General features: G+C 39.5%; 1 protein-coding gene across 6 annotated transcripts in view; it reads left to right on the forward strand.

The window, feature by feature from the left end:
- Positions 1-15,790, forward strand: part of NTNG1 (netrin G1) — a 159,804-nt gene that overhangs the window by 94,953 nt on the left and 49,061 nt on the right. For all 6 annotated transcript variants that reach the window (XM_075760087.1, XM_075760085.1, XM_075760081.1 and 3 more), the window contains exons 4-5: positions 4,488-4,660; positions 15,014-15,040. In XM_075760087.1, the coding sequence (XP_075616202.1) occupies positions 4,488-4,660; positions 15,014-15,040 (200 nt within the window). The remainder of the gene's footprint in view (positions 1-4,487; positions 4,661-15,013; positions 15,041-15,790) is intronic.

A 15,790-nucleotide genomic window follows, 5' to 3' on the forward strand; every position in this document is an offset into this window, starting at 1 on the left:
ATAACAGGCAGACAACTGTTCCCTTCAGGTAGAAAGAGCTGTTTCAAGGCCTGCATCTCCCCATACGTAACCTGATTGCTCATGGAGTTGTTGATATTCGTAAATCCACAGACTTCAGACATTCTTCGTAAAGCCATACAGAGCATCAGACCTCAGCAATGCCATTCATGGCGAGCATATGCTGTATCTCAGAACGGCACTTTGCCCTTAACATTTGCTTTATCCTTACATGGGATTGTGCCCTTAGGCTGTTTGCCAGTGCAGTGCAAAGGCTGCAGCATGTGCTCTACATTTGCCGTACCTTGACCAGTACTCTCAAACCTGCTCTGCTTACAGCTCCCTCAGTCACCCCTTCTCAGTACACACACAAACCCATCTGACGTGCCAAGCAGCTGCTACCCACCCCCTGCTACCCAGCAACTGCTTTTCTGGGCATGTGTACGTAATACCTTGTAACACACTTTGACTTTTTCTTTGGATTTCAAGGAACTATATAAGCATGAGATATTGTCATCTGGAACTCAGTACACAGGACATGAAAGTGGTTTTTTAGGCTTTCGGAACTTCTCCATTCTTACACATGCAGCCAAAGTGACCACATTCTTCTAATGGAAACATCTACAAGGGCTATACGAAATTTTATGTTTAATGCGCTTTGTAAGTAAATCTAATGAAGCCTTTTGTTACTATCTCAGATTTTAAGCAATAACAGCTAGGAACCACCTTTCAAAGCAAGCGTTTAAAGAAATTACAAATGGTACCTAGGATTTTCAGTAATAGTTTGTTGTCATGGATAGTAACATAAGGTAACAAAATATTTCCTTACCTCTGGAGCAGAAGAGAAAGGTAATCCTCCGTAAAAAAGAGATGAGACAGATGAAGGACTCTGACCTTGACAGTCTTCCATGGGAAGCTGATGTCCACATCCTGACAGTGATCTGCTTGGAGCTCGAGTCAGCTACCAGATCAGTGGTGCTCAGCTGATTCCCAGTTCTCTGCAATGCCTGAGGTCCAGACTCTGCTGCTTTGTTTTCACACTGCTCACAATCTGATATATCTCATCACAAGAGTGGTTCTCCCATGGTCCGTCTGGATGGTCCTTTTACCTAAATAGTCATCTTTCTGTAACCTTAAATATTTCAATTCTCCTTACTGCTTATCCCGCAAATAGAAGTAGCTTTTTATTGTACTCTAGTCGTCTCTCAGCCCTGCTATGCACATTTACCTCTGTCCCTCAGGCACAACAGGCATTTCTCTTCTCTGCAGAAGTCTCTGAGATTGTCCATACATACCCTCTGATGAGGTCCCTGGGACAGATTGCCCAGTTCCTAGTGCAGTCTTCCTAAAAAACCAGAAGTATACAAAATAGTATTTCCCTGTTTCAGTAAAACCGGCTCTCCACATACAGCGCAGAATTTGGTACTGGCTTGTTTTCCCCCAGACACGGTACCCTCCAACTTATATTCAGTTTGTTTTGCACAGATGCTTTTTTGTTACCTTTCAGTTTTAGCACTGTCTGCATTTTACACTCATTCAGTATTCAGCTACGTCCTTGATTTGCTGTGGAAATCATGATTAATCTCTCTGAGATCTGTGAAGTCACCTCAGCAAAAAAATGGTGCAAGTGAGAGGAGAATCAAAGCCTCTGTGGTTCAATCCTCTGAATACCGTTTTTTCCTGCTTATGCTTCTGCTCTTTTACTCCCTATGTATAGTTACTGACACCAGCAAGAACTCCAGTTTAATCACTTCACATTTCATTAATCTACAGATTTTTTTGTACTTGTATAACACTAACGATCATAAACCAAATGCAGCTTTTTTGTTGCCTGTATGCTAAGAAGGCAAAGGTAATGTTTTTTGCCACACAGACTGACCTTTTGTGGTTTAAGTTTTCTTTTTTAACATTTCTTTTTGTGCCCGCTTTAACTAGCTCTCATTAACTCTACATTTGACATTTTTAATATAAATTTATTTTTTTACCTTGATCTTTGATCTTTAGCTAGCCTTGTAGAAAACCACAGCAACCGCATTTGTTCCTTACCTTCTTCTCCTTGGAAATTGTACACAGCTAAGTTTGAATTATTCTGAGGGGTTTTAGGATTATTCAGTATTGTCAGCTCTTTTTCTGCTCAGTTGTTAATGTTAGGTTTTGACTATCTGTTCTCTCCCCACAAAGGTTTTAGATCAGTCCTTTATTTTTTTCAGTGTTCAAATTTGTTGTTTTCTCTCTTTCACTTTAAATCATACTCCTAGAAGGCTACATCTCTCTCCCCATTGCTGGGTTTCTTTTTCTGGGGGGAGGGTTGGTTTTGGCATGGTTTTGGTTTTTAAGTGAGGGGAGTAAAAGTTTGCTCTCCTTTCTCTTACACGTGGTATTATTTGGAATTTTCCTGTAAAGCAGGATGCAGCATTCTGGGGGATTCTGCTGGGAAGGCTTTTAAAAATACATATAAAACATCCAAATAAATTAATTTGCAGAGAGGCATTGATTGAATGAACCTGTGATTATTCTACCAGTTTAGAGGAGGAAGAGCTATTTAGCAATTCCTCCATCTAGGAAGCTAAGCCACTAAGACGTCCCTATTGTCTGTTGGGTGTGTTTGTTCTGAATGCCCGTATGAGGGCTGATTGTTCTAAATCTCAGTTAACAGAGGTTTAGAATTTGACAGAAGGTCCTTAAATACTTCCACAAGAAAATGCGTTTAGCTGTTTTTGTGAAAACCTGTCCGTATCTGGTGTAAACATCAAGCTCCGAAATCTGTAGTTTTCCTTTATCTGTTGGAGCGTGGTGGCTAAAATCACAGAAGATGCCTTCTGCAGAAAGTCTGCCCGTTTCTGTACTGTGTGGGCAAGAAATTAAAAAACTGGGCACCAGAACAGGCAACAGAGCTATTCCATGCTGTCCAAGTTCTCTTGCCTGGGAAATAAGGAAAAGGAGGAGGCAACCTATGAAGAAGTGGATCACAGCGGATTTAGGGAATGTGGGAAATAAAAGGAAATCAATATGTATGAGAATTTATAGGAATTGTTTGTGTATGCATATGTACAGCCATGCATATAAATGTATGCATATATTTTGTATATATGTGAAGAGGCATGGGACAGGACTGGATAGAAGCAGGAGATGGAGAAGGCCAGAGTCCACCCAAGACTTTTAACCATGTAAGCAAAATGGAGGAAGGGTCAGTCTGTTTCTTCAGGTGCATATTACAAGTATGGCATCTAAGAATTTTGTCTAGCATATTCAATACATTTTGTTAATTTCAATTTAAAAGGTGCTGAACCTGGTTTTCTTTAGCATGAGCATTGCCCAGATAACAGCAGTTGCATCTGCCTCATTTCTAGCACTGAGGAGAATGCTCCACTACCTGCTGTATTACGGATGCTTGTGGATTTTCTCCAGCCGCCACTTATAACAACTGCAAGCTTGTTTTACCCTGGGGATATATATGTATGTGGCCAGTTGCTTCAGGTCATATTCCTTCCAAATGGAAGTCAGCTTGACAGCTGTTAATTTGCACTTGGCCATTCCATGTGTTGTTTTGCTCTAATTATTGGTCACTGTATGGAACAGGTGACAAATGCCCGCATGAGAACCCTTTAAATCACTGGATGTACAATCATTAGGAAAACAAACAGACAGGGTCGTTAAATACTGGTTTTTCTCTCCAGCCCCAGATGGAAACAGATTTTAGCCGGTTTTGACATCTGTTGGAAAGGGATGGAAAGAGGTGGCAATACCTTACTGTTTATGAAACTAGCTTCCCGTTCTGTAAGTGTCCTAGTTTCAGAGAAAGAGGGGAATTTAAGGACAATACAATTGTTCTAAGACCAGATGCGGAATTGGGTTTAACTAATGATTTTGTCACAAGGTTCGATTAGGTGTTCTTTCCTGAGTAAAACTAAATGTGCCTATCTGAACCTTCAGCTTCTATGACTATATCAAATTAAAGGAGGCAAAAAAATTTTCCTTTCCTGAACAAGAATGGCAAAACACCATTATAGTGAGTTTCCCTTCTGTTCAAGTGTGGCATTGCAGAGGATATTTAATTGAAGTCTTTTTTTGTCAGACTCCCAGGGCCTAATTTGGATCTTAATTTGGGCCAGACTCTCTAAGAACATAAGCAGAGGACTTGGTTTGTTCCTGGAAGTACTAACTCTTGAATTTTTGCAGGAGTATAAACCTGTCTGTAGTGAAAATTATGAATAATTTAGTTGATCTCAGTGGAGCTGCATTAGTGAAGACAAGAAAAGACTCAGCATCTTGGAGTCTTGGTGAAATCACTGCTTTTGGACCTGTGCAAGCTGAAGATAGCACAATATGCATTTGAGCGATGTCTTGTAAAGCATGCTAAAACAGTAATACAGGCACCACACGCAGAAACAGAGTGGTTGCCATAAGACATGCTTTACTAAGACTTAATCTGAACTTGAACTCACTTCTAAATAATATCCCTTTTTTTTATTTTTGCCTTTTAAAAACAGGTGTAAGTGCAACCTTCACGCTACGGGCTGTAAAGAAGAAAACAAAAGACTACTTTGTGAATGTGAGCATAACACAACTGGCCCAGACTGTGGAAAGTGCAAGAAGAATTACCAGGGCCGACCGTGGAGCCCTGGTTCTTATCTGCCTATACCTAAGGGCACTGCTAATATCTGTAAGTAGTTCTGTATAATAAGGATTTTTCATTATTAGGATTCTGCCCCGTATCGTGACTCTGAGGGAAGATTAATGCTGGCAAAAGTTTGTCGTTTCTTTACGGTCCAGTGCATATAATTGGACAAGACGTCAAATTGCAAGCGTAATTTTAAGTATACATCATCTGTGCTTTCACGTGCTTGTAAATAACTTGCATGAGAACTGCATGTTTGTATCCATGGATACTGACAGAAAGGGCTGGACATGGCACAGAAAGGGCTAAGGAATAAAAAAAATAGGACCCTTCATGTAAAAAGCACCCACAGAGGAGAGGAACAAGTGGGACTCTCCGCAGTACTGCTCCAGCCGTAGCGCCCTCAGCTCTCCAGTCATACATCCTTATTGCCGCGAGATCCAAACAGCCTCAGGTCAACCTGTGAGATGAGGTCGTTGCTCATTTTTTATCCATTTAAAAAAGTGTAAAAAAAATCTCAGATGAAATTTTTCCAGTTAATAACTGAAGATCTAAAGGTTGGTAAAGGAAGTTTTTACCTGATGTTGATCTGCAGTCCAGATTCATATGCAGTGGTTTAGGTCACTGTAAGCATTGAAGGGGGAAGCAAGGGCAAAACCTGAGGGGTTTTATCTGCTCATTTCCAGCTAACAGCCATTCAACAACACACATACTCACTATTCCAGCACACTTTCATATTATCCAAAGGAAGTTACTGACAGCTGCATTTCCTGGTCCTGGACAGGATTGGGTCAAAAAAACCCATAGTGCTGAAAGAGAGGGCACGAAGACAAGTACGAGTATCAGTTCTTCCTTTCATGCATGTATGAAATACACAATGATTCAGAATCCTCCTGAACTGAGTAACAAACTTAAATTCCTTTGAAGAAAGGATTGAAGAAGATGAGGATAAATCACCAAACCTTTTGACAGAAGTTACCAGCTTCTTTTAAGAAGAGTCACCAGTTATGCCCTGATTAAAAGGAAAACATTCATTGTAGAATATTAGAATATAACAATTTACTGAAAAGTTATGTGGGAGAAACAGAGCTATGTACTGCAGTTGAATGAAAAGTTTAAAACCAGGAGCAATGTGCAATGCTCAGAATGTTATCTAAGACTTCAAAGCAGCAGCTGTGAAGAATCAAAACTCAAAAATGAATATCATAGGAAGCAGGACCTTATCAAGTTAAATGTGAGAGTAATAGACCAAGTAACAAACCGTGAAGTGTGGGGGCATGAAATTATGATAAAATTCTTACTGAGCGGAAAAAAAATGAACTTCCAAAAAGCGGGCAAAAAACATTTTGTAAGAGTATTCACTTTTTCAAGTTATAAAAAGTGAGAGTGTGGCTCACAGAATTAATACTTTAAAGCTATGTCCAGAAAAAATGGTGAGATTTACCGGGTTGGTTTTATTTCTACATATTTTTTATATATATATGTACACACATACGTGTATGCACATATATACATTTTTATATATATAAAATGCAGTTGCTACCCCAGCAATCATCTAAACTACTGACAAGATACATCGGAACATGAAAACGGGGATCTTTCTAAATGCAGCTTTCTGTGTCAGTTCTCTCATTTCCAATCAGTTGAGCACACACCAGACGGAACAGTGGAATTAGCGCCCACCGAAAGGATGCCTGCAGCTTGTTAAAACAACTTTCATCATTATTGAATTCCACCAGATATACATTTCCATCAAAAACCAAAATGTTTTGCAAATAATAGGTAGTCTTTTCTGGGTTTTATTATTACTACTATTATTATGATAGCATCATGAAAACGTAACCTTGTTTGAGCTGACGAATGTTCCACTTACCCTCAAATTCTGACTTCAGCAGTGAGCAGTGGCAGGAATTTATGGCAAACAGGAAGAAGTATGAAGGATTTCATCTTTGCCTTCCCAGTTACCAGCAATAAACTGGCTTTTTGAGCTGGACCCTCCATCGTACCCACAGTGGTTGCTAGCTGCTGAGAGGAGATCTCAGTGACATCTTATGGCAATACATTTCACATTTTAATGACACAATAAGTGAAAGGTATTTCCGTTTGTTTGCTTCTATTGTTTTTGTATGGTTGAGCCTGTACCTCCTTAGATAGGAAGAAACAGAGAATGATGCATCCCTATTTACATCCCTCATACCATTTACGATTATATAGACTTGACGTGTCCACTCCTCCAATCTAAATGATGAATCTTAATCTATTTAATCTTATCATATATAAAACCATGGCACATCTCTGGTCATCTGTGCTTTCTTTCTCTCTTCTGGACCTATGATGTCATTTTTTCATTTGGTTAGGCTAAAACTACACGCGATATTCTAGACATGAGAACAACATGGATCTTTTACAGTGGCATAACAATGTGTCTGATTTATATTTTGTTATTACAGGGACCAGCCCTTGAGTCCTTTTTAAAGACTGTGCCACAGTTACAACATTTCTTCCGGCATCAAGGCTGACATAAGTGACAGGTTATACGTTATGGCAGTTAGTTCAGAAATGTCATATTTGAGTTCCTTTAAAACACTTTTTGGATGAACATCACCTTATGGCAATTTGTATTGTTAGACATTATTTACATCTAAAACACCTTTAGATGATGAGAGACATTGAGAAAGTTCCTCAGATTGTGAGAATCTCTCTAACCTTCTTTGTTGTGAACATCAGTGAAAACAATTAATTTGGTATTCGGTACTTTTATACCTTGATTGCCTATCTACCCAAACATCTCTCTGGGAGGCCTCCTGCTTCTAGTGTGATTATTTTAACAAGAAAGAATTATTAACTTTTATGTCTGCAGCAAGTTTATTCTCAGAATACTGTGGTTTATATTTAACTTGATAAATTTTATGCTTTTTTTCCCATTGAATCTTTCTCCATTGAGATGACTTACACTTTTGAAGGGTGTCTTTCCAAAATCATCTTCATTCTGCTGTTTTGGGTTGGGTGTTGAGGGGTTTTTTTTGTTTATGAGAGAGTTGCTTTTTATAATTTTTCTATAAAATTGATGGGTTATATGTGATTATTCTGACTCCCATACACTTTATCTCTAGCCTGCCTCCATGCTGTTTGCATTAAATCTTTTTTAGCTGTTCTTTTAATTTTTCTTTTAATGAACTTTCTCATTTTTATCTGCTCACTCTCTGAAAGTTAAATAGGACTTCAGTGGATTTTTTTTTTTTTAATCCTTTTCCTACTCAACAAGTATGTTGACTTTCAGTCCAGAAGTGGTTCTCTGATAACTACTTCTTCAATCAGGTCCTATGTACTACTCAGAATTAAATCAGCTTCTCTTGTTGTGGGTTGCTGATTACTTGCTACAAACAGCAATCATTTATGGTATGTAAAAGCTTCATTTCTTTTGTCACTTCCTGATTTAATGCCGCATGTGTCGGAGCACATTAAATTTTGCATTATTGTGTAAACTCTGCACAGCCAATGTAATTTCACTTACCTTATTGCATTTATGTCACCATCTCCATGGTGTGGTCAGTAATGCAGCCCTAGCATCATACTCTCCCTAGTCAGGCATGAATTCTGTAAACAGTTTCTGGAACATGTTAATAGAATTAACTTCTCTGGTTTGACCCTAAACTTCCCTTAATATTTTACTTTAATTCCCTGTGGACACTTGATATAATCCACTAATACAGTGTCCCGTTGATACTCTTCCTTCCTCCACTTTCTGGAGTCTGTCTTTTCCATCTAAGACCAAAATATTTTAAATTTTAAATGGATTTGAGTTTTTTTTAACATGAGTGTGTTTAAATAAGGTGTACAGCTAAAAATAGTTGTATAAACGCAACACTCAGAAATTTTTTTCACTAAATAAAAAGATCCTTTTTCTTGAGATTCTCTGAATTTGGGAAATTTGCTCAGATTCAACAAAAAGCCTAATGTCCGTTTCCAAATCTTTCCCAACTGGAAATTCTGTTGTTTCCACTGTTCTGCTTCTGCCATTTTTCTGTGACCAATAAGACTTTATTATACCTTCTTAAACTACAGCTCATGAAATACAAGACCATTCTAAAATACACTCCAGTCATAACCTAAACCTTGATATAAAGCTGTTTTCTTCTCATTTCAAGTCAACATGAGTTCTTCAGGAGAGTGCAAAACATTTTTTTCCCTCATTTGCTTGTGAAAGACACCAAGTGCTCTGTTGTTTACTGGCACTAACAATATTTCCACATTTGTCTCCCGCATAGCATTTATTTTATATTTTCACTCTATTTTATTGACTATTTTGTGATTACATTTATTCCCTTGTGCTGCCACATTCCATGGATAGTTTGTTCTGCAATATGTTTTGACACTCAAAGTGAACTTATTGAATTTCTCTACACTTGGTATTACAAGACAGCTTTTCTCCTCAGCAGTTGTTTGTGTCTGACAGCACTAGCCCTTTTCTTCCTCCCGTTCTTTAGATCATCTTTGGCACTTATGTTCTTTGCTCCATCAGACAGAGCTGTCTAAGACTGTGCTGGGCTCCCATCCATCAAAGCCTGCTCGCTTTTTGTCAGTCCCTCCGCAACCAATAACCTGTACCAGAAGTGCTTGACACTCGCTGAAAACTGCCTCCCAGCTCTTACATGACTTCCTTAATTCGCAGTTCAGCGTGAAACAAAGGATTGACCAGAACGCAGGGAACATTGGTGGTTCTTTTCGATCAACAGTTAGGCAGATAGTCTCAATCAGTTTATCGAATTTCTCCTGCCGTGGATCCCCCTCTGATAGAGCAGCCCCTGTCTCAGCAGCACGGCCTTAATCCTCCCTGAATGGGAAAAGACTTACGAGGCACCACTGCAGCACAGCTGCCACAGAAACAGTTTCTGGCAAAAAATATGGCACTTGAAGTATTGCACTGATTACCCTCATCTGTGTTTGTAGTTGTCTCCATGAATATTTGCTGACACAAAACCATCTTGAAGGACCAGGGTAAATGAAGTTGGCCAAGAGGTGGTGTGATGGCAGGCTTTCTATTCAGGAATCTAAATAGCGTGTATCCCTGTAACTGGAAAGATCACACATCCCGCTGTCCTGGCAAAGCAGACTCATAAAGTAGATAGTGTCCCATTTTCTAAGGGCCCTGCTCTCCCAAACAACTGGAAGGAACTCTCCAGTGTCTGCTTTCATGACTGAGGTAGAGGAGGTGAACCCACATCATCTCGATTTGAAGGAATGGGACACTCCTGCTTAAGAGGCAAAATGTTGCTCCTTGATGATTTTGATAACATCTTTCATAGAGAAAAAGGAAGATACAAATTCAGTAATAAGTTACAGAACAGCAAAGCCTCTTATTGTTCCTGTTTTATATTACATAGTAATTTTGGCTCATGAAGCTTACAGAAGATGCAAAGCCACGGGAAGATGTAACACAAAAACTGTGTCAGGCTGGGAAACATGGTGGTGGGAGCAAAACTGTAGTGTATCAAGAGCATTCAGGAAAACAGATGTGTCAGGAAAACCTGCAAATGATGAACTAACTTCCTTCCAACTAGCAACGGCCAGCAAAACATTGCAGGTACATACCTAAAAGCCAGTGTGCTATAAATAACATGCTGTATTTTTTTAAAATGGGGCTTGAAAAATTGTTCTTCAGCACTCCATGCTTTTGCGTGACCCTGCTGAGTTGGTTGGTTGTGCTGGTTATGGTGACATCTGTTACTGGGAAATGAATTGCTTCCATTCGTCACTGGTTTCAAACAATTCTATTTTTGCCATACACAGTGAAGAGGAGCAATGAAAGAGGGTTCTAATCCTCAAGCAGCAGTATGGGAAGGCAAAGTGTCTGTTATAAGATACTCAAAGTTCCAGAAATTATCTGAGTTCCAGGCTTTTTAAAGTTTCTAATATCTAATATTCTATCAATAAATTATGATTACTTGAAATAAAATCATTTGATCTCACTGGGAGTTTCCTAGACAGACAGTTTTTAAAACTGGCTTGGAGTCAGTAAAACAGCATGAGAAAAGACCCAAATTTTAAAAGGTGTTACCCAATAAACCAATAATAAATATTTTCTCTGCCCCATTTATTGGAAAGAGAGGTGGAGAATAACAAACTTCATCTCAGCGGTTCTTTTTCTGGGAAGTGAAAAATTTTCAATATTTACAGAGCAAGCAACCGCAAAATTAACAGTAGCAGGAATTCTAGGACTCTTGCAATGAAACACATGTAAAATTTCCTGAGAATTGTGTCTTTCACTGTGTATGGTCCTTTGGCTGAATACAGGTTTGGCAATACACGGAAAGTTTACTCCTGTGATCATAACAATCACTCCCTTTGAGGGATTACAAGATGCTAGGTTCCTCCAGCTTCTCAGGGCTTAAATTACTAGAGAATTCAGAACTTCTGAAATTGATGCTGAGGATCTGATATTGCAATCATGCCTCAGTGGAGGAGTCGCAAAGGGAAAAAAGACTCACTGCAGGGAGTCCCGTCATGCTGCAGCACAGATATTCTAGCAAAAGATCAAATGTGGCATTAACAGCCCTGCTCTGACTCTTTGCTATGGAATACAACTCTATATTTTGCTCCTGCTTAAGAGTTAAAATGTGTGGTGCAGAGTGCAATTACAAGGACGTCTCTTTTGTCAGAAAAGCTCTCACACAGCTTTGATCAGCAATTAATATGAATCCAAACCTGCACGGCATTATTTACTACTGTATCCTGCCATGCCTTCATAGGAGGCAGTCTTACTTCTCAGTTTCTGGGCTGTATTCACCTCACCTGGACAATTCACCGAGCTCTTGGTGACACTCTTTCCCTGAATGCGAGCGAGCTGGGTGTAGTATTTTGATAGCAGCAGGAGCCTGTCCCTGGCTCCCTATCATACGGCAGAGGCACGTTCAACTTGGGATGGAGAAGAGGCTATCTTCTCCTTTCCTACAGGAAAGGTAGGAATGGTGGTAGGCAAGACCAAGTTGACTGGATGATTCCTTCATCCCACGTGTACGCCCTGCCCAGGAAGAGACGTAGCCTGGCTGCATTAATTGCGCTGCTGGCAGGAAGCGCACACGGGCATTGGCGACAGAGCTGATGAGAGGGACCGCAGGGTATGACCCGCCCTGAGACTGGAAGCAGCCGTGTGACCCTGCTCACCGAAAGCTTGCTGCTGTTCCTTTGTGTTAGGGATTTCACGCTGACACAAACTATAAAAGAAATCAAAAACTTGCTTCCTTTGCTAGCATCTGATTTGCTTTTTTCTCCATTCTCAACAGTCAGCTCCATGGTAGCTAATAGCTAAAACAACCCATTTCTGGAAAAAGAGGAAATGAGAAAATTACAGGGCAGATGCAGAAGATCCTGTGAAAGGAAAACACCAGATATTTTTTTTTTTTCTCTCAAGTAATGCATGTATATTTAGATGCACTTACAGTGAACATGTAATATACTAAACCACCACCCTCAAGTCAAGTAAAAAAATAATAAATAGTATTAGAGACTTTCTTCTGCAGTGTTTGCCATTTCAGGGGCAGTAGCTACCCCTGAACTTTCTTTGCATGCTTTACTTGCTGTTTCCTCGCTATAAAACTATTACCATTAATAACCATCCCAGTGATTTCAACTAGAAGATAATTTAGACTAAACATTCCTTTGGTTTAACAACTGAGTATTCATAAATGCAGTCACTTGGTTTTATTTACTCTTTACGTCTAGCTGAATAGAGTTGTGCATCAAGACAAGCAATAGGCCTGCTTCTTCATCTCTCTCTAGAACCTGTTCACACCATTTCACTGCTGCAGAGTACTCACAGATTTCAATAGAAGGCTGACTGGAAACGATCCACGTCACATAACGTACCGGTTTCCATCCAAAGGCCAGCAGCAGTGGACCTGTTGGTGGCCGCGGCGGTGGTGCCACGGGCAGAGCCGTGCGGTCGGGCCCCCGCGTGCCTCCGCGTTGGCAGCCAAGGAGAGGCAGAATCGCACCTCCTGTGCCTTGTTACCTAAGGACTTGCACCAAATACAGCTCAGCTGAATTCAAGAGCTAGCCTCAATATGTAGCTCCAGATCTCATGAAAACACTCTTACTAAGAATAATTTTCCCATCATATGTGCGGTTTTCAGAGTGTTAATAGATCCTGCTTCGTGGCCCTACATAACCAGCGTTTTCCAGACAAACTTAGATGTGCCGTTCTCATTCTCTTTAGCAGAAAGGGCATAAAGTAGTGCGCTGTCAAGGCCAGTCACCGCACACAGGGATGATACCTGGTATTACAAAACTCAAGCTGGATACAGAATACCACGCTAACCCAGAAACTCAGTACACAAATATAAAAAACTTTTCAAACAGAACCCCAAGACAACTTTGCAAGGTCAATACAGAGCCCTTCAGGGTAGCAGGCGTCTTGTTTTCATTATTCTCTGCCCAGGAAACGTTTATCACTATGAATTCATTGAAAATTTTGAAATACAGTAAAATGAGGAGAGCAGACTTGTAGGAAAATCTCTCCTTTTGCTACAATCTGTTCAGGAGAGAAAGGAAAGGATATTTCTATGTGTGTGTAGGAGAGAAAAAGGTTTGAGGCGGGGGAGTATACCCAGAGGAAATACAAATACCGTTTCACAGTGGCAGTGTGAGTGTGAGAATGCAGTATCTGTATTGTATCTAATATTTGTGCAGTTTCCATCAGTATATAAAGGACAATGAATGCTGCTAATTTAAAACAGCTACGATGACTTGCAAAAATGTAAACAAGCTGTTATTGAAATTTCAGGGGAAATTATTTGAAAATTGATTGCCTTTTTGACATTTAAGACAAAGGGATAGAAGTTGTCTTACATCATTCTAACTGAAAAAGGCACTTTTTCTTACTTTTTAGAACTATAACAGCATTGTTCTATTATGATATTTTTATTTAGCTTTTAATACCTCACGATTCTCAATTTTTGGAAAATATGTGTTAATATCAGCAGAAGTAGAAAAAATAAAGTTTGCAAACAACATCCGAGTGCAGGGCTCTGTTAGCAGCAGGTGCTGCGCCCAGTGCAGTGCCCAGCGCTCTGCCAGACCACAGCTTCCATAGGGTACGAAACCAGAGCTGCAATGCTGATGTGTGCCCCAGGACTCTTGTGGTGAAACACAAAAGATCTGTTCATGGTTGCCATTCTGCAAACACAGTTACTTCAGCGTTGTCTTAGCCATGCCGCAAGTTAGAAATGTTCCCAGCCTGACTCTACAACCTTGCTTGCAGTGAATATCATTTATCCCCAAGACATTCCTTCGCTCCAGTTTGCCTAATTGCTAAATGAGGTCCATGCCATCTCGGAGTAAGATGGAACTTCAGGATAAATGTTGAAAGAACTATAGCAGATGTTTAATGGAGAAACAGACAGATTTCTGCAGTGAAATGCATGCCATCAAAAGTCGATAAAACTTACAAAAGGCAAACTGTATTTAACTAAGACAATGCAAATATCCAGGATTTAAATACAGATCTGCAATTTATGGCTTTAACCCAAGAGATTAGCAATAGCACCATTAGCAATACCATTTAATCTAAAGAAAATGGCATTTCAGGAAAAATGTCGTGTCCGTATTTTTGTGCTACACACCTTTCAGGGCAGACCTGACAACAAGCTACATGTCGGGACTGCATCATGCAACATGAGATCCTGCGTTGCTAATCCAGCAGAGGAGTTTTACTCCTCAGCAACCCCACTTCTTCTGGTAAATCTCACCTGCCTCCAGAATGGTTTCCTTACATGAATTCAGCTTAGGAACTGAAACGAAAGCAGAGGAAGGGGAAAAAAAAAATAATCAATGAGAGGGTTAGTCAATATGACCAACCTAATGCATTAGACTGTTTCGCTCAATTACCTTTCTTTCCCATAGCTTAATTTAGATAACCATCAGGTAAAAGAGGAAAAAAATAGCTATATACAGTTAATTCAACAGAAGGTATCAACTGATTTAAGCAGCTGGCCAAAGCAGTTAGCAATGCTTTTATCCCTTGGTTAAATTATTCTCCTAGATCTGTATAATACATGCATGACTGATATTTTTATCTAGACCATTAAACCTAATGGCTGGTTAGTTGAAATACAAAACTATTCTGAACAAATTCATGAAGTTCAGAGAGCTGGTGTACGTCCCAGAAATACCCATCTGTCAACACCTTTTAGTAGTCCCTGCAGCCTCGTACTGAAAAATCTAAAGACTCTGCATTTCTGAAGGGCTGGGTACACATTGGCAGTTGCTTGGTTTAACTATGTGTTGATATAATATTCTGAAAATTTGGAAAAAATTGTTTTCAGATTCATAGATATAATAGCTCAGCCAACTACAGCAAACAGCTAACTGTACTTTTTTTTGTGTTTTCTTTCTCTACAGGTATACCCAGTATTTCCAGTATTGGTAGTAAGTAATAAAACCAGTATTGTTTTGCATTGTCATTCAGCTTCTTGGATCTAATTTCCCAACATCCCTTTCTGGTGCAGATAATGTTTCTCTAAAAAATGTGCTCTGTAGTGCAGGGCCTATATGTATATGTATTGGCCTTCCTCTGCTGCATTACCACGTAACTGTATTACGTGGTCAGAGAGAATGTCCCTACTGACAACACATCTGCCTTCAACTGCAGATTTGCTGATCAGTTCTGATCAGCACATAAAAATTGAGTGCTATAAAACTGAGTGCTATACAGAGAATTAAGACAACGTTCTACAGAAAATAGTTGTTGAGCACCTTTACAAATAAAAAAAAATGTTTGCTAATAACAGAGAAGTATAGGACCATTAATTTTCATGTGGGTATGTGCATGTGTAAATGCAAAGAGCAAATGGAAGAGTTTATAAATGGAAGAGGTTTCGTTTTTATGAAGTAGCTTAGCAAATGAAATGTATCTGCTGGAATCTTGAATTAACTCCAGTGGCCTTTGAACTGGGCTTTACTCCACAAAATAATCAGAATTGTGTTCCTTCACAAAAACCTACTTTCCTATATGCAATTAAAGCACCAAAATATTACACAAACTATAACAAAACCCTACCACCATTATGTAAAGAACTAGTATATCGGCGAAACAGATGATTAATTAAATAAAACACTTGAGGACACTAAGTGCACAGTAGCTGAGCTGTGAGTCTAGCTGAGTTCCATAGCTGCGAA

The sequence above is a fragment of the Balearica regulorum genome, chromosome 8, assembly GCF_011004875.1.
Source record: "Balearica regulorum gibbericeps isolate bBalReg1 chromosome 8, bBalReg1.pri, whole genome shotgun sequence".
Taxonomy (NCBI): Eukaryota; Metazoa; Chordata; class Aves; order Gruiformes; family Gruidae; genus Balearica; species Balearica regulorum.